At 39.7% G+C, this 23,071-nt stretch overlaps 1 protein-coding gene across 1 annotated transcript; it reads left to right on the top strand.

Annotated features, from left to right (window-relative positions):
• Positions 1-8,785: 8,785 nt before the first annotated feature.
• On the top strand, positions 8,786-21,150 carry kynu (kynureninase). The gene is made up of 14 exons (XM_031735639.2): positions 8,786-8,954; positions 10,697-10,891; positions 10,975-11,095; positions 11,171-11,253; positions 12,456-12,517; positions 12,633-12,704; positions 14,705-14,779; positions 15,088-15,234; positions 16,743-16,841; positions 18,017-18,090; positions 18,416-18,468; positions 18,720-18,805; positions 19,663-19,893; positions 20,397-21,150. Exons 2-14 carry the CDS (start codon positions 10,723-10,725, stop codon positions 20,517-20,519), a joined length of 1,395 nt encoding a protein of 464 aa, XP_031591499.1. The 5' UTR covers positions 8,786-8,954; positions 10,697-10,722; the 3' UTR covers positions 20,520-21,150.
• Positions 21,151-23,071: the final 1,921 nt, after the last annotated feature.

Here is a 23,071-nt window from a genome sequence, read left to right as displayed (position 1 = left end):
AGAGCTGAGAGGAGCAGCAGGTGTTCTGCAGTCCCTCTTTCATTGAGACTTCAGCTCCGTGAGAGAATCCCAGATCTTTAGCTTTCAGACTCAGGCTTAGATGTTTGTAGCAGAAACATTGTGAAAACTGTATAATTTGTGTCTCTGTGTAGATGGAGAAAGAACGTATTATTTGATATATGGTGCAGTGAAGTATTACATTTAACTTAGTAACCTTTTAAAAATGATTGCTGAGATTCAACCCAACAACGTTCCTTCAACACAAAACCTGCTTTAAGAGGAAATTTGTTGAGGTCTTACTGCCTGTTATTTTCTGTTTATCCTGCCTCATTTGTGTGACGTCAATTTAAAAGAAGAAAACAAAAAAGAAACTCTAAAAATACATTTAAAGTCATGATGTGCCCAAACAGGTGTTTTCAATATTTTAATGCTTATGGCAAAAGACATTAACATCCACCAGGGGGCAGCATTTTGCCAGCATGTTTGTCGAGATGTATTGAATGTTAAACTGTTGAACAGCCGATGCCTTCCGCCTTCTGCTTTCAGGTAACAAGGAAATAATATACATTTATTCATCTGATTGGTGACAATAAGTTGAAATTTTGACTTATTAATTCGAAATTCTGAGCTATGGATGACTTTTTTTTCCAGTGTCCGAAAAAAATTTTCCAGAGTATGACCAGTTGATGTTTTCTTTAGTCTTCCAGCGACTTGCCTGATTAAATAAATACAACAGTAAGTCGCTGCACCATCTTGTGGCAGAAATTGGTATTGCATAAGAGTGCAGCCCGGCACTAATTTGCAGCACGTAGATGTTTTAGATATGAAGACGTCTCAGTGCTTTCTTCAACTTCTGTTATAGGTATTTTTTACAGGTCTTTATGTATTTTTTAAAGAAGATAGGACATAAGTACATTTAAAGTACCAATAATATCGCTGTGTACCGTATGTTGTCAAACATACGGTACACAGTGTTTGTTTGCTAAGTCATCTTTTTCACACCTGTCCTGGAGACATTTCATCCAAATTAGACTGCAGACCGGTGGTGGCTAACTCCTGGCGGGTTAGAAAACATTATCTGCCGCCTCCTTTGATGTTTGTGCCCTGAGAAAGGACAAGAGGGGGGGATTCGAGCTCCTGCCTCCTGAGCACTTCCAGATGTCACAAATCCTCTTTTACTGTGAGAAAAACAAGGGAAGAACATACTGGAGCTACAGTGCCCCCAAACATCTTGCAACCATACCGCTTTTGCACTCTTAAAAAAAAACGTGAGTCATTCTCGACACGTCTGCTAGTCTGACTTTTATAAACTCAAGCTTGGTTACTTCTAAACATGGCGTGTTTTTCACACCAGATTACATCTCTTCTGTTGGGGAAAGAATCAAAAGCTTTACATCATTTTTAAGAGCGCAGCGGGAGGAAAACGTGATCACTGATTGCTTTGTTTACATCTGTTAGAGGAGTTACGACAAGCTAATTGGCAATTATTGCCTCCAGCCCTTGTGGGGAACACAAATGAGGAGCTTGTTTTCTAAAGCGTTTCATCGTAGCGCTGGGGGAAGCGATCACAGCTAGAGAATTATTGTTCAGCATCTCAGGTCAGAGGTCAATCAGCTTGAGATAGGTGATGTCTGAGTTGAACTGATGTGATTTTTAAGCCGCCAAGAGATTGTAACAGATTTTCAAGGATACAATGTTAAACAGCAACACTTTCCTTCCCCATTCAAAGTGAGCATGTGAATGGGGAAGGACGGTGATTTAGGTGACTTTGACCGTGTCATGGTTGTTGGTCTGAGTATTTTAGAAACTACTGATCTGCTGTAATTTTCCCACACAGCTATCTCCAGAGTTTACAGCGAATGATCTGAAAAACAGAAACTACCCAGTGAACAGCAGTTCCATGGGAGAAATTGCCTTAGATATGTTGGAGGAGAATGGCTAGACTGCTTACATAACAGGTAACTTAAATAACACTTGTTAAAACCAGCGCAGAAGAGCATCTCAGTAACAGCAGAAGAGCAAGCTGGGTGGCACTCCTGTCAGTTAAAAACAGGAAATTGAGGCTATAATTCACACAGGCTGACCAAAACTGGACAATAGAAGATTGAAAAGTGTTGCCTCATCTAATGAGTCTTGATTTCTGGTGTAATATTTGGGTGGTAGGGTCAGAATTTGGTGTAAACCAGCGGTCCCCAACCCCCGGGGCATGGACCAGTACCGGTCCGTGAGTCGTTTGGTACCGGGCTGCGAGAGTTGAGGCTCGGGTGTGAAATTTATGGTTTTCAGGGTTTTTATCGTTAACTCGGTTTCCCTGGGTCTTTTCCCGTGTTGTAGTTGTGTGTCTTATTTTGCAAGAAATATTTACGCGTTACCATAGCGACCAGAGAGCATTAAGGGGCAGAGAGGAGGATTGTGAAAAGATTTTTATTAAATGCATTGCTGTTTGTGATTCATATTGCTTGCCGGAAGCTCGTCCTTGGACAGCCTGCTGGACGGGAGAGCACGCCTGTGTAACATGTCTTGATAAAAAGAGGAACGGAATGTTCCAGTAAGATAGCCACATACTGTTGTATAGTCATTTTTCTGAGAAGAGCGAAAATACGCCGCCCTGTTGTGTGGGCACCAGTGACTATAAATGCACGAATAAAAAGGTACACTGTGTGACTCTCTTCTGAGACGCTCACCCATGTACATGTGATTTATTACGCTGTCTCATTGTGTTCTGTTTATATTTGCAGTTTGCCATTTGGGATTTTCCCTTAACAAGGATGTTACTCTCAGTGTTGTTGGTTCATTTCAGGAGGACGCTGCAATAAAGTTACACAATTAAACAGTGAATTTGCGTTTATTGTTATATTTACAAAATACTACAGGTTTTGTCTTGGTCGTATTATTTTATTTTGATGTATTTATCTGCGTCACCTTAAAGGCCGGTCCGTGAAAATATTGTCTGACATTAAACCGGTCCGTGGCGCAAAAATGGTTGGGGACCGCTGATGTAAACAAAATGAAAGCATAGATCCATCCTGCCTTGTATCAACAGTTCAGACCCTTTTTTCCCTTTTAACAGGAGGAAACCTCCAGCAGGGCCAGGCTCAGGAAGGGGCATGTCCATGCCTTTGTGACTACAGTGTACCCATCTTCTGATGGCTGCTTCCTGTACTCCACAGTCACCAGATCTCAATCCAATACAGCACATTTGGGATGTGGTGGAAAAGGAGATTCACATTATTGATGTGCAGCTGGCAAATATGCAGCAACTTTGTAATGTCATCACATAATTAGAGACAAAAATCTCTAAAGTGTTTTCCAGCGCCTTATTTAATCTGTAATGGGGGTCCCTCGTGAAAAAAGGGACCCGCTTGGGTACTTTTGGATTTTTGATTCTCACTATATCAGTCATTTTAAAGACTAGTTGCATGAAACTTGGCCAGGATGTGTGTTTTAGGATTATTTTTAAAATTCAATGATCCCCTCTATGGTGTGGTGTATAGTAAAGGAGATTCACATATGTACTACCTCCTGTTACCCTTGTACCATTTTGGGCCCCATTGACTCCCATTATAACCACATATTTTCAATATACTGTATTCCTGACATGTGATAATGCTTTTCTCGTGAATACCTAATGGATCTAAGCCTCTGCCTTCACAATAAAGGAAAAATAGGTTTTGGATCAAATGAGCACAATATTAGGCACAGCACCACCATAGACATTTTCAGTGGTTTTGAATGCAGGACATGGTTATCTTTCTATGCAAAATACATGGCAATAAAACAGCTAACCACCATAAAATAGTCTTGATGTAGTGGAACTGATATAAGAGAGTGGTGTGAATGTGATTGAGAATATATTTATACTGTGTGTGTGTGTGTGTGTGTCGGTCGCAAACAAAACGGCCCGTAGAGCCGCCTCCATGAAGTAAACAACGGCAGCCTGCTCCGTTTTTTTTTCCCTTCTCTGAACCTCTGTCACTGTTATTCTGCATCATTTTGCACATGAGCCTTGCATTTGCTCTCAGCAAGCGAGGGGAGGGGTGCAAAAGCAGTCACGTGTTTGTTGGCAGAGGGGGGAGGGGTGCAAAAACAGCCATGTGTTTGTTGAGCAGAGGGGGGAGGGGTGCAAAAGCAGCCACGTGTTTGTTGAGCAGAGCGGGGAGGGGTGCAAAAGCAGCCACGTGTTTGTGAGCAGAGGGGGGAGGGGCAGTCGTTACTCTCCCAGTGGCACGTCAACAGAGCCGGGGGGGGAGAGAGAGAGAGAGAGATCGTTTTCTATCTTTTTGGATTCAAGTGCACATTTGAAGTCTGTGAGAATAGTTTGCAGCCTGGTCTTACCAGTCATTTCTGCACAGACGCCACGAAATGCACTGACGCGCGCACGCACAACACGAAGCGCATGGTCAATTTAGGGGAAGCTTGGAAGCTTTGCTCATGGTGCAAACAGCGCATTATTATCGTAACTGCTGCAAAAGGTAGGATATGTCCTGTCTGCAACATCCATCCATCTAGAGGTTCGTGCTATAAAATGTAAATTACATCTTTGTTCAGTTTGTTGTTGAGTTTGTTCAGGTCAGTTCAGTTTCCCAGTGGCACAGGGACAGAACAGGAGGGAGAGACAGAAAAAGATCATCCTCTAGTCTATCCAATAAGATAGAGGATGATCTTTTTTTAAATTTAGGTGCACATTTGAAGTATGTGAGAATAGTTTGCAGCCTGGTCTTACTAGTCATTTCTGCACAGACGCGGGCACGCACAACACAAAGCGCACGGTCAATTTAGGGCAGGCTTTTGCTGAGAAAGAGCAGCGTTCCAAAAAGCGGAGGCAGTGCTCATCATGCAAACAGCACATTATTATCGTAACTGCTGCAAATTTTAGATACATATAAGATATGTCCTGCCTGCAAAATCTACCCATCTTGTGGTTCATGCTATGTATGATCATGTAAATTGCATCTTTGTATAGTTTGGTGTTGAGTTTGTTCAGATCAGTTCAGTTTGTTTTTTTGCAATAAAGTGTTATTGTTCCAAAAATAATAATGCATCCAAATTAATGTTCTTATCAATTATTGACCTATTCAAGGCTGTAATAACTTCATGTCAAATAATCTATTTTGCAACTAATTTTTTGAAAATATTGCATATTATGGATTTTTCCTTCCCAAAAAACAGGGGTCTTTATGACAAAGCCATAAAAACCTAAAAAAATATTTAAAAAATAATGAAAAACTTTATATCTGTGGTTAGGTCTGAAGTTGTTTAAAAGATCTGATATGAAAAAAAATGAAAAATTAATTCATATATGATATTGCTATATCACCTTTTGGATGGGGACCCTTTTGGGTCCCGAGGGACACGAAAGGGTGTAAATTGTAAAAAGTCTTATTGCTCCAAAAATAATAATGCATCCAGATCAATGTTGTTATGAATTATTTACCTATTCAAGGCTCTAATAACCTCATGCCAAATATTTCCATTTGCAACTAATTTTTTGAAAATATTGCATATTATGGGTTTCCCCCCCCAAAAAACAGGGGTTTTTATGACAATAAAGCCATAAAAACCTAAAAAATATTTTAAAAATGTTGAAAACCTTTATATCTGTGGTTAGGTCTGAAGTTGTTTAAAAGATCTGATGCGAAAAAAATGAAAAATGAATTCATACAGTGGCTTGCAAAAGTATTCGGCCCCCTTGAACTTTTCCACATTTTGTCACATTACAGCCACAAACATGAATCAATTTTATTGGAATTCCACGTGAAAGACCAATACAAAGTGGTGTACACGTGAGAAGTGGAACGAAAATCATATATGATCCCAAACATCTTTTACAAATAAATAACTGCAAAGTGGGGTGTGCGTAATTATTCAGCCCCCTGAGTCAATACTTTGTAGAACCACCTTTTGCTGCAATTACAGCTGCCAGTCTTTTAGGGTATGTCTCTACCAGCTTTGCACATCTACAGACTGAAATTCTTGCCCATTCTTCTTTGCAAAACAGCTCCAGCTCAGTCAGATTAGATGGACAGCGTTTGTGAACAGCAGTTTTCAGATCTTGCCACAGATTCTGGATTGGATTTAGATCTGGACTTTGAGTGGGCCATTCTAACACATGGATATGTTTTGTTTTAAACCATCTCATTGTTGCCCTGGCTTTATGTTTAGGGTCGTTGTCCTGCTGGAAGGTGAACCTCCGCCCCAGTCTCAAGTCTTTTGCAGACTCCAAGAGGTTTTCTTCCAAGGTTGCCCTGTATTTGGCTCCATCCATCTTCCCATCAACTCTGACCAGCTTCCCTGTCCCTGCTGAAGAGAAGCACCCCCAGAGCATGATGCTGCCACCACCATATTTGACAGTGGGGATGGTGTGTTCAGAGTGATGTGCAGTGGTAGTTTTCCGCCACACATAGCGTTTTGCATTTTGGCCAAAAGTTCCATTTTGGGCTCATCTGACCAGAGCACCTTCTTCCACATGTTTGCTGTGTCCCCACATGGCTTGTGGCAAACTGCAAATGGGACTTCTTATGGTTTTCTGTTAACAATGGCTTTCTTCTTGCCACTCTTCCATAAAGGCCAACTTTGTGCAGTGCACGACTAATAGTTGTCCTATGGACAGATTCCCCACCTGAGCTGTAGATCTCTGCAGCTCGTCCAGAGTCACCATGGGCCTCTTGGCTGCATTTCTGATCAGCGCTCTCCTTGTTCGGCCTGTGAGTTTAGGTGGACGGCCTTGTCTTGGTAGGTTTACAGTTGTGCCATACTCCTTCCATTTCTGAATGATCGCTTGAACAGTGCTCCGTGGGATGTTCAAGGCTTGGGAAATCTTTTTGTAGCCTAAGCCTGCTTTAAATTTCTCAATAACTTTATCCCTGACCTGTCTGGTGTGTTCTTTGGACTTCATGGTGTTGTTGCTCCCAATATTCTCTGAGACAACCTCTGAGGCCGTCACAGAGCAGCTGTATTTGTACTGATATTAGATTACACACAGGTGCACTCTATTTAGTCATTAGCACTCATCAGGCAATGTCTATGGGCAACTGACTGCACTCAGACCAAAGGGGCTGAATAATTACGCACACCCACTTTTCAGTTATTTATTTGTAAAAATGTTTGGAATCATGTATGATTTTCGTTCCACTTCTCACGTGTACACCACTTTGTATTGGTCTTTCACCTGGAATTCCAATAAAATTGATTCATGTTTGTGGCTGTAATGTGACAAAATGTGGAAAAGTTCAAGGGGGCCGAATACTTTTGCAAGCAACTGTATATGATAATGCTATATCACCTTTTGGATGGGGACCATTTTGGGTACCGAGGGACACGAAAGGGCGTAAATTTTGAGGGTCCCCCAAGAATTAAAACAGTTCTGAGGGAAAATTCAAGCCAGTACTAGCAAGGTGTACAAAATCATAAACTATTCTAAAAGTACCAACTGATTGTTAGGTACAAAGGAAAAACCCACTTCAAACATCTTTACATGTTGGATTTGATTCAAGAATAAAGTTGTGTCGTGCAGTGAAGCAGAGGTGTACAACTTAACACCTTTAAAACATGACTTAGTGTTGTCCAGCCAGCACCCTTCCTGTGACACACGGGCCAGTGCAAGGTGACTTTGACTAGTGTAGTGTCTATAAGAGATGTTTAAAAAATCTCCTTCTGCTCAATGAATCTATCATTTGAAAGACTTCTGAACATGCTGGCAGAATGTCTGTTACAGAAAATCAGTCAACAGATTTAGTTAGCAAAAGCCAGAGAATCAGTAATTAAAACCCTGTTTTTTTTCACTTCTGTTCACTGCACTTTCAGAGGGGATTTGTCTGGTCTTTTCTCCCAGAAAACAATCTTGTGTCCATTTTATTCTATCAAAATGTGTTAAAACCAGTAAAACTTTAAAAAGTCTATAATTTTTAGATGCATGCAATAACTTTCAGAAACAGTGATAGCAAGCATGTTTGGAAAAAGTCCCAGCACTGCACAACATTGGCCTGAGGCAGCATAAAGAAAAGCAGAAGTTTTGAACACACAAACACGCACAAACACTTTTTTAAATGGTTTATGGCATCTTAAAGGTACAGTCAGTAATTCTGTACTCAGATATACACACAGATTAATGTTTAATGATGTCTCCTAACAACTGAGTTCTCATAAACTTAAAATCAATGTATGAATAATACACAGGAGCAAGTTTGCAGTTTGTGGAAGCAGCCACGTTGCTCCACCATATTTGAATACAGTGGCCGTTCCTGCTTTAGCCAAACTAAGAGACCTGTGAGTAAACTTTCACTACTGCGTCAGAGTTTGAAGGGAATGGACCCGACATGGGACATGTTGTTAATAATGATTTGCTGCCATCTAGTGGACAAATGGCAGAAGCTTGAAAGAAAAGAAATGACAGACTCCAGCTCAGCGCCGTGCAACTCAAGTCAAACTTGGTGGTGTTTATACTTGTGTAAATCAGCAGTTTGAGAGCATGCTGATGGAAGAAATAAAAAAGATCTTTTTTGTGCATGGACACAAAATCAATAAAGGAATGTTTTTACAGTTTGATCCCGGCGCTGAATGGGAGTAAATCCCCACACAGGCTGGCTTAGCATCCGGTGGAAAGTCTCAAAGCAGAAGAGCGGACACTGATGCAGCTACAGAATAACGTCTTCTGATCACATGGCCAGCTTTGTTTTCATGTGGAACTTCGCTCTGTAAGTTTGGATTTTCATACATGAAACAGAAACCACAAAATGAGGAAGTCTTTCCTGCTCTGCCTTGTGTGTGTGCGCACAGGCGAACTTATGACAGGATATCAAAGAGCATGTTTGAGTACGTGTCATAGTTCATGAAAACAATGATTAACCTGATAGTGCAAACAAAGAGCTCAAAGAGCATTTGCAGAGGACACGATTCACTCAGTCTGACTGCTGAATGCGGAGAGGAAGCTCATCTGCAGACCAACTGATCCAACTGTGAGTTACAGCTTTCAGAGCTCGAAAACTTCCACTTTACAGCAGAATGGATAAATAATGAGGCATGCAATGCTTTAACAAGAACAACTGTCAGCAGAAAAGCCTTTAAACTCAGTGTTTAATTGTAAAAGAACTGCAGTGTTATTGATAAGGAACACAGAGATTTATCATGCATATTAAAAGGAAGCTGCCTTGTGCTTAGACAGCGTGAAACAAAACATTTTAAAGGTGTTTGGGTGTACTAATCTCTCAGAATGTCATGTTATAGGAAAATCCTGATAAAGGTTTTTAAAAATTTGTGGTTTTAAAATGAGAAAACCAATTCTGGAAGATCAAAAATTACATTTTTTTCTATATATTGTCTACTTTGTTCTTTTGAGGACTCTTGGAGCCTAATGATGTCAACTTTGATAAAAAGTCTCTGTCTACGTTAGTTTTCTTAGGAGGATATTGCAGACAAGCCCTCTGAAAAGATCTGAGTGATAAAGCTGATGGATGTAGAGCATAGACAGAAGAAACGGAAGAGAAAAACAGAAGGAAATACGAGTTTGTATTTTAAATTGATTTGACAGACCAACACTTTAAAATATGAACATACAACATTTAATATGGTTGCTTCGTGGATGTGCAAGTAGTCGCCAGTCTTTGCATGGACCTTCTGTCCTGATCTGCTGTTGACGTATGTCTCTCCATCACTGGCCAGTGGTCACACATTAACCCAGCATAACCCAGATGTGTTCCACAGGAGACATATTGGGACTAAATTTCAGGGAAATGTCTGGATATGCCCAGAATCCAGAGGATATGTGGGGGCAGGTACAGACACAGGGTGGAGTGCTGCTGCAAGAATGCCACAAGTTTAGGTTGGAGTACCTCATCTCAGTGCCTCTGTCCAGTCAGATTTCCACCAAGAGCAGTCAGATCAGAGACGGTACTCTAATGGCTGCAGGAACAGCTCAGAATTGAATCCAGCATGGCAGCAGCCCGGCCTTGGTCAGCGTCAGACACTTGTGGCATGTGCATTAAATATAGAGGTGTACAAAGGTAAATAACCAATCAGACCAATGACTAAAACATAACATTCACATATCAACAGAACAGGTTTGGGGTTCCTAAGACATTAAAATGATGCAGAGAAAGAGATTTAAAAGAAAGACTGAAAACGTCCTTTACAACACAAAAGATCCCATGTGGATAATGAATCTTTCCAGAGTAACAGTGTTGTGATTATAGGAGAACCCAAACTAATTTGTATCTTTACACAATTCTACAGCGATCAGATCTAAAAAAAAAAAAAAAAAAAAAAAAAAAAAAAAAGACCCTTGAAACAATGCGCTACAGTTTTCACTCTAAAGAGTAGCTAAAAATAAACCCCTATAAAGTTGGAGGAATCCTAAAATTTGCACTTGGACCTTTGGCATGAGCTCTAAGAAAATAAAACAAACTGCTGTGCTAAGAACACAGTGTCTGTCTGCATGTGAGCTTAACTACCCGAAACACCAGACTTGGGTTTTTGTTTTTTTTGTTATTGTTTTTTTTAACTTCTTTTACATGTATCTGTACACCACCACAGTGGATTTTAAATTAAACCCTGAAGGCAGACTTTTAGCTTTAACGGGAGGAAGGTCAGACAATGTCAGTAAACACCTAAAAAACAGATCTGGAAGTCTACGCACCCAGAGACTGCAACCCTATTCCTAATAAAGAGAAAATGTCTTTCCTAAATGATGCTATTCCTGCAGGTCAGCAGCCCACCGATCCCTCCACAATGGATGAGTTTGACGGCTTAACTCCCAGCGAAACTGTGAAACGAGTGTCTGACTCTCTGGGCTGCAGTCCGACCTCTGCAGAAGTTGCCGCTTACTTCGACAAACAGGACAAACTGCGACATCTCAGGGAGGAATTTCTGGTGCCGAAAATTACAGAGCTGCCGCCTTGTGAGTGAAAAATGTCTCATTAAGGTCGATGGAGAAGACTATTTGTTATTAACAGTTGTTTAATTCTGTTGATGTTTCTTTAGCTGATCTCTCGCTGGTCAGTGGTGCCAAGGAGTGCATCTACTTTTCGGGCAACTCGTTGGGGCTGCAGCCTAAAAATGTCAAGAAGTACCTGGAAGAGGAACTGGAGAAGTGGGCCAAGATGTACGTTAATGCTTACATTTGATAACTGACCAAAGGATGAGGCACAGCGGCATGTATTGATGCATTCTTTTACAGTGCTATCCATGGACACACAATGGGTGCGAGACCTTGGGCATGGGCTGAAAACAACATTGAGGAACTGATGGCCAAAGTTGTAGGTAAGAAACACTGATGCTTGGCTGGTCCTACTAAAGTAGGTCAGGATTTTTGGAGAACACGATGCTTTCCAAAGCTGCAAATTTTGGCTCACCTGAACTAGTATGACAATGGCTGTAACAGTTGACTGATTAAGGAAACCCGAAAGGCAATTGGCGTTCTTGAAGGGGTTTGGGAACTTTCTAGCACTGCACTTCTCACAGTTTTGATACCGTTGAGTAAATTTAGAATCAGAGTACTTTATTAATCCCTAAGGAAATTATGGAAGATCATAATTTGCAGACAACTTGCCATCATCCATGCAAACTACCACGGTCATGGGGTACACATATTTCCCTAGCAACTGGTGGTTACCAGGGTTCACAAACTGGTCTATAGGCCTGTGTGATTGCAGCTTTAGCAAATGCGACAGCCAGCAAACAGTTGAGGAATGACATTTTTTCCTAGCAACCAGGGGTTTCAAAGATGGTCACTGACAAGTCTCTAGGCCCGTGTGGACCTAAGCTGCTTTAGCCTGCCCACTGTTGGAGCTCTTCTGCAAGTAGTTTTACAACCCACGTCTGCCAGCTCCTTCTTCCATGCTTTCTATTTTTGCCAATTTGCTCTGTTTTGTGCAACAGTCATTTCTGCGTCTTTGAAACTTGAGAGGTCCAAGAGCAGAACCTGCCAAAGGAAAGACTGTTATTTCCAACGATTTTAGTTGGAAATAAGTCTCCTTTCGAGTGAAAACGCTCATAGTGGTCCTAATAAAAATGGTTTCTAAAGCTTCCATGTCAACTTGAGCTAACTGTTGGATGGTTCGATCTAGAGTTTCACATTTGTGTGTTCTTGTGATGCCCACACACAGCTGTGGTTTTAAAACAGTCTGTATAATTTACCTTAGCTGGTAGTGACTGCACCTTTTCATCCAGGCCTGTTTTGAAGAGTGCAAAGTCCATCTGTGATTTCATTCGCAAGTTCTGGATGAGGAAGACAATGACAATAATACATGTGATCACTTGAGTCCTTCAGATAAAGATGACTATAGTTTGACCATTTTGTGAACTGAAGGTTTCAACAAAGGCTACTATGCTTTAAATAACCCGGATTTCCTCATTTCTGCTGTTACTGAAATGAAATGAAAGCCTTGGGGAAATTTCTCAAGCATTCACATATTAACTAAGAACATGACTCATATTGTTTTTTCTTCTTTTGTTTTTGACAGGAGCTAAAACTGAGGAAGTGGCACTGATGAACGGTCTGACAGTAAATTTACATCTTCTGTTGGTATGATACAATCACTTACTGTTTCACCCCATTTAAATGATGAAATATACAAACATAACAGACATAGTTCAACAACTTTCAAACTGAACAGTAATGTCCTTCAATTATTCTGCAGCTTTCCTTCTACAAACCCACTGAAACTCGACATAAAATCCTTCTAGAGAACAAGGCCTTTCCATCTGATCACGTGAGCACATCCACTCATGATCACATTTTTCTCTCAAATCCTCCCTTTGGGAAATTTTTTTTCTCTGATCCATGAATTCAGCTTTACCAGTTTTGTCCAACTCAAAAGAAAAATTAAACTTTACTGGATGATTAGTTGGGGTTTGATCTTGTGTTTCTCACCAGTTTTAACACTTGAGAAACATTTCTAGCCCAAAGAACTGACATTAATTGAAGGAGGAAGGTTTTTGAGATCTGTCCAGAGTGTACATTAGAGATGCCCTTGACCCTAAGTTTCTTAAGTACAATACCAATTCTGAAAAAGCTGTGTAAAATATAAATAAAAACAGAATGCAGGGATTTGCAAATCTCAAAAACCCATATTTTATTTATAGTAGAACATATGGACTGGTTCTCATACAGCATTTTTCCACTCAACTTTCTACTCAAAGTGCTTTATGCAATATGCCTCATTCGCTCATCCATACAAGCACATGTTTTCTACACCTAGGTGTTTTCTATCTAACATTCATAATCTAATGGATGCATTAACCATCCTGTTATGTTCGTTTCTCAGGAACACTGTGCTTGTGGGCCAACTTGACCCGGGGCATGTTTACTATGTTTATATCTGATTATTAACTCCATTACTAACCATTTCAAACAATATTTGGTGTAATGGTGTTCTTTACCTCTCACAGATCATGGTTCAATGAGGATAATTCACTTGTTTTTCATAAAAAATGCATTTTAAAACATTTTTAATGCACATTAGAAAGACCTGCATATAAAACACAATAGTTTTACATGACATTGATTATTTTAAAATTTTGTTTTATAATTTACCTTTTTTTCTTTTTATGTAGTGATTTAGAGAAAGTAACGTGTGACATCTCTTCTGTTCTGGGTCAAACTGACCCGCTGACTTAAAATCAAGACTAATGACTCAAGAGGATTTGTATTGAAAGTAAACTCTAGAAAGAAACAAAATAACAAAACAACAAAATAAGGGATAGCAATATGAACACAGTGTGTGTGTCTGAGAGTCTCCACAGCACACAAGTGACATGTCGTCACATGTTGCGATAGTAAACACTATCCAATGTGTAGAACCAGAAATACACAAACATTAATAGGTGGAAATGAACAAGGTGCACGTGTCTACACAGCACATGAGGGACATTTCATCACTCAGGAAAAATCTCCGCCCAAATGACAAATGTGTTGTAGGCTGATACATCGATCATGTTGTAAAAGATGACCAGTGGCCAGTGTGCAGTTATTCACTTGGTGCTGTAGGACCCTGTGACTTTGTCCAAGTTGTCAACCCACCACCCTTTGGTGGCATTGTAGTCTAGGGTCATCGTTGGTTTCTGGTCCTCTCGTGTGCTGATTTCAGCATTTTTGTGCAAAGTGCTCATGAGCACAACTTTTTTCCCCTTTTGGTGGCAATAAGGTACCAGGGCTGTAGTGTCTGTGAAGGCAAATATGGAAGACTGAGGGGCCCAGTTCTTGGTTTTCAGCAGCTCAGCAGGGAGTTCAGTTCTGTTCTTTCGGACTGTTCTAACCATCGTGAGCTTTGTCTTTAGAAGCTCCTGAACCAAGTTGTAGTCACAGGTTATGTTGTGCCCCCTGAGACCTTATGCCATATCAAGAACAACCCTTGTGACCTGATTCTTCTCTGGGGCTCCTCCAGCCGGCTTCCCAGTGTAAACCTGCATGTTCAGTGTATAGCTGGTGTTTGCATCACATGCTGCCCATAAAAGGTTCCAGAAAAGGTTCCTGTCCTACACACTTGTCCTGGGACATGTGGGTAACACATGGGTTGTACATATGTGAAAATGCACAATTTTTATTTTATATGTTGATTACCCTTATGAAGCCAAGCACAAGAAGTTTCATACTGAAAAAATACTTTAAACTATTTATTTTAGATTTTTAAAATTTAAAATGGTTCAATTTGACCTGCAACATAACAGGAGGGTTAAATCTTCAGTGTCCTTCTTGAATCTCTTTCCTCAGTACGCTGTGGAGTCTCAGATCCGTCTGCGAGGACTCGATCCTAAGGACAGCATGCTGCTGCTGTCACCCAAGCCGGTAACACACTGTACACTTTTATCTAAACTAATTTCTCCATGACTGAATAATTACTGGGTAGTTTTCCTTCCCAAAGCAAACCCTCGGGTCATCTACTTTAACATCACGTGTTAGCATATCACTACGCGATGATATAAAAAAACTTTCACAGCATTTTAACTTTCAAAGATGAAGAGCAGTTGCTGACCTATTGAGTGCATTTCATGCAGTTATTTGAGCAAAACATGTCTGTAGCTCTGTGTCAGTTAGAAACTAAACACCGTTTAAACGACAGAGCTGATCACTGATGCTCCTTTCTGTGTGTTCAGGGAGAAGACACCCTGAAAACAGAGGACATCCTGGAGGTGATCGAGAAGCAGGGCGACTCTATCGCAGTGGTGATGTTTAGCGGGGTTCAGTATTACACCGGCCAGCTGTTCGACATGGCCCGCATCACCGAGGCTGGCCAGAGGAAGGTGAGGAGAGGATACTGTAACCCAGTGGTTCCCAAAGTGGGGGGCGCATTACAGGGGGGCGCAGTATGAATACAAAAATAAATGCTTGGACACTGCTAGCATAATGGACAGGTTTTTGACGGGGCTTCCACACAGACACAAAGCAGAAGATGAAGCATCGCCAAGTTTGTTTCCAAACCAACTTCCTTCCAAACCAAAGACTAGAAAATATGATGAAGCATATCTTGCCTTTGGCTTCACCTGCACAACGGTGATGCCAAGGTAGGTCTCCCCGACAGAATTTGTTTCCCCTGCATTGGGAACACGCGCTGGGCTGTCCAAATCATGGACAAACAGTATCCCACATTCTTGATTTTTAGTTCACAAACACTTCTTATAATGATGAACTACTACTGGAATTTGGAGATGTTAGCTCTTTATACAGTAAAGTTACAGATTTTCTTGTAAAACAAAGGGGGGGCTAGCAAAAAACGTTTGGAAACCACTGCTGTAACCTAAAATACTCAGATAAAAGTCTTTAACCTCCTAAGACCCGAACTCTTCCACGGCATGCATTTTTAATTTCTCTTTGATGTTTGGGCTGATTGGGACCCGATGAATATAAAAACAAAGAATTACCAGATTTTTTTTTTTACCTGATTTTTGTTTCTAAGAAAAATGAGAGCCACATATGAGGATATTCATTTAAAATTTCGATAGAACAGTAGCAGTATAATGTCCTCGTAAGTGGATATCAGGCCCTTGTAGAGCAAAATTGAGTATTTTGGTCTAAATAACCCAAAATGTGATGTCCACATATGTGGACGGCAGGTCCTAGGAGGTTAATGATGTTCCCATGAGGCCTTGCAGCCACCAGAACCTTCCCCATTTGTTTGTATTGCTTAAATGAGAGTTGACACTTACATAAAAAAGCATGTATATGATTACAGACCAGTGCTTTCATTATTTATTTCCAAAAAAGGTCAAAAGAACAGTTCCAGAATAGATGGAGAAAAGTACCAATCCCAGATCTGCATTTCCAGCTAGAGTTGGTGGGTATCACACCCACTGTGCGAAGTTTGATGGGCCAACAATAATACTGATGCACAATTTTTAACTGAGTTTTGCCCACTGTGACTCTGATTGACCAACGTTAACGACAATGCTATTCCTTTTTTGCACCCAAATCTTTTCCCCATTTTCATCTCAAATTTTCACCTCATCTCTCCATCATTTTATAAAATATTGGTGTTCTTTGCAATAAATCCCATATTTTTGATGCAACTCTTCAGTTGTGAAACTTTCCGGCTTGACCAAATATTTCCTTGAGTTGCGGAAAGAGTCAACGTCCAAAGAAAACTTTGAAAGACCTCTAGAAGTCCTGGAAAGGTATTGCTCAAGACCACTTACAAAAATTTGAAGAAAGTCTGTTACCTTGGAAGCAAAAGAAAAATTAATCAGGGCCTTCTCAAGACTTTTGCTCTGTGCTGTATATTAAATTGTTACTGTGTCCTCTGTTTGTCTGTCAGGGGTGTTATGTCGGCTTCGACTGTGCCCACGCGGCAGGAAACGTCGAGTTGAAACTGCACGACTGGGGTGTCGACTTCGCCTGCTGGTGCTCCTACAAGGTCAGCCGACAGGAGACTTCTAAAGACAAGTCCTGCTCACTGTTTCATAGAGACACAGTCCAGAGTGAATGAGACTCTGTAGAGCTGTAGGACAAATCCGTCCTTTCTGAGGAATATTAATGTTCTTTCTAGCAAGGGTTGAGACAATACACACAGTTCCGATTTTAGACTCTTATACCAGGCTGTCAAACTCATTTTACATCGTGGGTCACATACAGTTCACTTTGATCTCAAGTGACCAGCAAAACTCACATTTAATCTCTGCGATATTTTAATATAAGAAAAAGAACTTCAACAATAGATCTGTTTTTCTATTTGATAAAGAAATGGTGCTATAGTGAAGAAAGAAGTCTGTCAGCATGACTCTTTGGGCTTTAAGAAATGAATTACAGAACAAGTTCTGGTATCTCATTGTCCACACTGTCCTGTAATTATACAATCAAAATTTGTTATTAATTGACAGAATATTTCTTTGTTTTGTCAGGATGCACAAAGCAGCTCATGAGAGAAATTAAGCACACCATCACCTATCAGGGTTAGATTTTTCTGAACTCAAGAGTAAGAAAACATGCAATTCTATAACAGATACTGAAAAAACTGGAACTACCTGTCATTTAACAGTTTATTACTTATTTACTTTGGTGTATGAATGACCATGCGGGATGTCTTTATCAAAAACCAATGGAAGGGGCCTTTAAAGATCAATAGCCTTGGCTGATCTCCCATTCAATAACTTCTGTACTGCTACTGTTTTATCTCTCTGCAGCAGTGATGTTACATCTACCTTAGAGCCTGGCTCCATCGCTGAAAACTGTGGATCATTTAAACTGAAAACTGCTTGTTAACTGCCATAATCCTTCACATGTAATCCAGGACAGTTTGAAAGAGAAATTGATGCAAGAGCAGAGCGAACAGCCTAAATGGACAGAACAGGGGAGTGAAAATGTCCGAGAAGATGATCTTAATTTCAGACAAATTTCACAGACTTTTTTATTCATGTATCATAAAAGTAGCGGTAAATACTTATCTCCTTATCACCATTCACTCCACCTTACTGAGGACTACCTTGCTCACTAACTGCCCTGTTAATGAACTGCAGGTGATTTCAGTACAATTGTCAGATAAAAGTATAAATGAGGAACGCTTTGTGATGACTGTGGCTTTTTTGTTTGCAGTATATAAACTCAGGTGCTGGTGGTCTCGCTGGGGCATTTATCCATGAGAAACACAAACACACCATCAAACCAACGTAAGAAACACTCCTCAGACATTTTAGCTGGTGGGGATTTTTGTTGGTAGGGTATCCCAGATATCCTTGGCCTAATTTTGACACTCTTGGTTCAGTCACAGCACTGGCAAGTGACACCTTGAGTCAGTCACGGCCAGATGTGGGACATATATGAGATAAACAGTCGTTGCCATCTAGGATAGTGAAACTAATATCAAATGATAAAATATATCAAACTTTTAAACTCAAGTATCTTTCTCATAAATTAGTCAAAATATGTTAATAGACACAGGATTAAAGATTAGATTAAATAAAGTAACACAGCTCTCTGTTCCTGTGTCCTCAGGCTGATGGGATGGTGGGGACATGACCTGAAGTCTCGGTTTCAGATGACTAACGGTAAAACTCACCACAGATTCCTCACTGACCTCTGCGTCCTCAGTACCTCTCTCAAGCCTGCTGTGTGCTTTTAGAGTTGCTATTTGCTACCATCTTGCAGTCTCATGTGAACATTACATCTGCAGTTATGTCTGTTTGGAGACCTTTATGCTTAGAGTGTAAAGAGCACACCTCTCAGGCTCTAAATGAACTGATTTTGAATGGATCCTGAAGCTTTGAAAGGGTTCTTGACTTTTTCCTTCTGTTTTTAGTGATGGAGCTGCAGCCCGGAGTGAGCGGCTTCAGGCTGTCGAACCAACCATTCCTGCTGGTCTGCCCACTGCAGGCCAGTCTGGAGGTACTCCTGCTAGACATGTTAATCGATCTGAATGAAACTTGTTTTATAAGCTTCCTAGGGTTCCAGGATTATCAGCATCAATTTAGCTTTTGGGAATTGTGAATCCTTACAAATTATATGTAGTTTATGTAGTAAATGATCTCAAAACAACAGCTATATTACGTGTACGATATATGCGCGACATTGAAATTACACGTATGTTGTTGACATTATATGCAAACTATTGACATTACATGTGTGTTATGTGCAGGTTATTGAAGTTACATGTCCGTTATTAACATTACAAGTGTTATGTGTATGTTTTTGACATTACATGTATGTAATGTATGTATGTAGTGCACTGGCACTTTAGGGTAACTGGAATTGTTGTCATGCATATCTGTAAGTAAGTGTTTATCAAACAGTGATGCTAATAGTGCCTGTAGCTGATTACAAGTGGAATATACAGCTTGAAAAAAGTATATGTGTTTATTATTCATCTCTTTTATTGATTAATTATTGTACATGTCTATTTAATGGTTATTTAGTGTTTGCTTATTTCATCAGTTTATTATTTATTATGGAAGCTTGTTTCTGCCACTGAAAAAAAAGCTTTTTTTTGCCATACATAAGTTAAACATTTGGGTTATTATCTCACCTTAATTGCTCAAACTTATGTAAATAACTGAAAAATTGAGAAAATTCGTTTTTTAAAATTTGAGAGAGTAATTTAATTTCATGTTTATGGAAGGGTATAATTGCTGTTTTTAGGCTTCCTTAATATATCAGCATAGTCTTGTACAAGAAAAAAACCCATCTGCCTGAATTAACATCTATTTTTCAGTTTCTTTCCTCATACTTGATTTAAATCTTGCCAGGTGTTTAACATGACCACCATGCAGGTGCTGCGCAAGAAGTCCCTCCTACTGACGGGCTACCTGGAGTATCTGATTAAGCACTACTACACTAAGGACCCGGCTCAGCCTCACAAACCTCACATCCACATCATCACACCGTCGGACCCTCAGCAGAGAGGCTGTCAGCTTTCGCTCTCCTTCTCTGTTCCCATCAAACGAGTCTTTGAGGAGCTGGAGAAGAGGGGCGTCGCTGTGAGTATAAATCCCGATATCTGTTTCTAGTACGAGGCTAATCGGGCAAAAATACAAGAATGCAATTAATTTTAACATCAAATTGTAAATTTTGTCTTTTTATTTTAAGTTCTGTGTTGTGATCATAGAAAATGTAGAAAAGGGGTTGGTCACATATTTGGCATCTTAGCCAGTTCAATTTTGTATTTGTTTTCTTTTTTTGGAGCCAGAAGTGTCCAAAGTTTGTGAATTCAGCTTTTTTATAAACATAAAAATACCTGATAATTAGTGCCAAGTACATACAAATAAAACATTAGCATTTAACTCACTAAAACCAGAGCACAGACTGGTGGATGATCTTAGCAATTAACTTCATAAAGACAACTATAGGGACATGCTCGCTTTTGTAACTTGCCTCCAGTGGCTTTTGGAGGAACTCCAGTTTTTGGCATTTTAATTCCTTGAGCTTCAGAAAATGACCACCTGAACCATTTTGAACTCTTTTGTCATTTCCTGTTTCATAGTGTGACATGAGGGAGCCCAGCGTGCTGCGAGTTGCTCCGGTGCCAATGTACAACTCCTTCAGTGATGTCCATCGCTTCATCAGAGTGCTGGGAGAGGCTCTGGCCGCCAGCAAGCAAAATTAGGAGAGGAACTGACTGCTGCAAACTCCTGTGTATAAAAGGGACCGTTACCTAATTGACTCAGATTTATTTTTTTCATGATTATTAGGATAGTTGTAAAGCATTATGCTTTCTTTAAACGCCTCAGGTCTCTCATTTTGTACCTTTTGGAACCACTTGAGCCTCATTATCTTCACTGTATTGTTAAACTTTTTAAAAAAAATTATTTTTATCTGTTGCAGAGATATTTGTCATAAATTCTCAGAAGTAAAAGAGTTTTAGTTGACAGTTTAAAATAAAGCTAAAAACATCCTTCAGATTGAGAGACAACCCTGACGTCCCCTTGGTCTTTGTTGCGTTCTCTCTGTCTCTCTTTGAAATTGCACATAAAATATGGCGTGTTTTGCATACCTACCTAACACAGCAGTACTTAAAGCCTTTTTGCAAATTTTTGCAATCTTATTGTTTTTTTAAAAATTATTTTTTATTATTTAATAAAGTATAGTAATGTAACATGACATGACACAAGGCTTTTGCATGAACAATAACTGCCTGAATCCATGACTAGCTGCAGTAAAATAAAAGATGGATGTACTCACCAAAGCACCACCCACTACTAAGTAGTGGGTGGCCAATAAAGCTGATTCTGACAGGAGATACTCTAGCTGTGACTACTACTCGAATAAGGAGAGTTGTAGTACATCAGTGCTTCACATACTTTTTCAACTTGCAGGTTGGCACAGGTACCATGTTGTCAACCAAAGACTACACCATGAAATCAGTATGTGACCAAATGCTACGAGACAACTAACCTTCATTTTAAAAGCTGTGGCTTTAAGTAATGGCAAGAAAACTGTATTTGCACAATTTTATGACACCACAGTGATTTAAAATGTATCATCTTGCACTTAAAATAGTGAATTGGATATAAATCCTTTGATTTTAATAGATATTCGTATATATTTTCTCATACGTATGGTGCTGTGAAAAAGTATGAAAAAGTATTTGCACCATTCTTGATTCATTAGCTTGTTGCTATTTGATCAAACAAAATTTAATATTAGACAAGGATAATTCAAGTGCCTGACCCTATGTGAAAAAGTACATTAATGATTTTTGTTTCATTGATCCTCATTCTGAAAGGCCTTTTTCTTAGTTATTATTATTATTATTGCTATTTTTATCTGCTGGTTATACAAATCTTTTCTTGTAGTTATTGTATCATAATTAAAGATAGTATTTATCACATCTAAACAGACTATTAGTGTTAAGGTGTTAACACCGGTGTCACACCAATTATATTTCCGTATATTTCTTCGATATAAATGATCATAAACATCTCATTAAAAAAGTGACAATTCTCAAAAGTTCGATGCTATTCAAATAATGAACTATTTGTATAAGTAGGAAAAAATTAAGAAACAGTTCCATGGTTATTTATTGTACACATATATAATTTATTAATAATTTAATGATTTAATGATTGATGAGTGATTTCTATGTCAAAAGGCAAATTGTCCTGGCTTTACGCAACAGCACATGGGGAAACCCGATGATGCAGTTGTGTTGAACAAAAGTTATATCCCACATTATGATTGCAAAAACATTTTCTTTGAACAGCCCGTATCAAAATGCTGCTGTAGCCCTCACTCCCTTCACCCTTGTGACCCTCCTCTTCGGTGGAGCGTTTGGGCACGACACCCAGCGAGCTCACAGCATGAGGTTTGCAAATTACGGCATTTTTTTTTTCATTTGGGCTGTGAGGGAGGAATCTAATGAAACCCTTTTTTTCTCCCCCTCTCTCCTCCTCACCCGTCTGTACATTACACACATGAGTTAGCCGACAGTCCTCCCCTTACCAATTAACACCTACTTTATTATAACGTTGACTTCTCCCTAATGTTCTTGCATGTGTTTATGCACTATTACCTTGACGGATGCCTATTCCACGATTAGACATAATTGGCATATCAATATGCAAAACCTAAATGGATTAACCTTCTTTAAAACTAATGAGCACTTGGATGCCCAGCTGGGGAATGGACCAAAATTAGCATTTGTCATCTTTTTGGGATGATGTGAGAATAAATAATTGAAGAGTGGCTGGTATTGTCTTTCCTGGGGCTACTTAACCTTACAGTGACTGTACTGTAAAATGGAGAAAGAAAAAGAGAGAGCCAGAGAAGGAATATGCAGATTTACTGTCTTAATGATGACCGTCGGCTTGCTGGGTTCACACACACATGCAGGGAAAAAAAAATACAAAGTAGCTCCGTCTTTGCTGAGGGAAGTGGACAGTTTTGATCAAAGAAAGGGCAAAGTAAGGTTTAGTTAGGCAAAACAAACTGTGGCACTTTTGAAAGGTTTTTCATGATCAGTAGTGGAGGATTAGAAATATACCCCAAATCTAAGCACTTACGGGTAGATTAAAACATTTTTAAACATGTAAACATGGGTGTAATAGAAAAAGTATTTCCAACATGTTATTGAGCTTTCCTAAAATTAAAAAAAGTCTGTCCCATCTTAATAAAGCACAAATGTCAAATTATTGCAGTAGATTATCATTTGTTGCTAAG

This window comes from Oreochromis aureus, linkage group 23 (genome assembly GCF_013358895.1).
Source record: "Oreochromis aureus strain Israel breed Guangdong linkage group 23, ZZ_aureus, whole genome shotgun sequence".
Classification (NCBI taxonomy): Eukaryota; Metazoa; Chordata; class Actinopteri; order Cichliformes; family Cichlidae; genus Oreochromis; species Oreochromis aureus.
Note: the sequence above shows the minus strand (reverse complement) of the source record. Positions and strands in the feature narration are given on the sequence as shown.

Coding starts and splice junctions, on each gene's coding strand:
- kynu (XM_031735639.2), top strand. CDS start 10,723: ATGGATGAGTTTGACGGCTTAACTCCCAGCGAAACTGTGAAACGAGTG. Junction 16,842..18,016: donor CCTGCTGGTGCTCCTACAAG/GTCAGCCGACAG, acceptor TTTTGTTTGCAG/TATATAAACTCAGGTGCTGG. Junction 18,091..18,415: donor AAACACACCATCAAACCAAC/GTAAGAAACACT, acceptor CTGTGTCCTCAG/GCTGATGGGATGGTGGGGAC.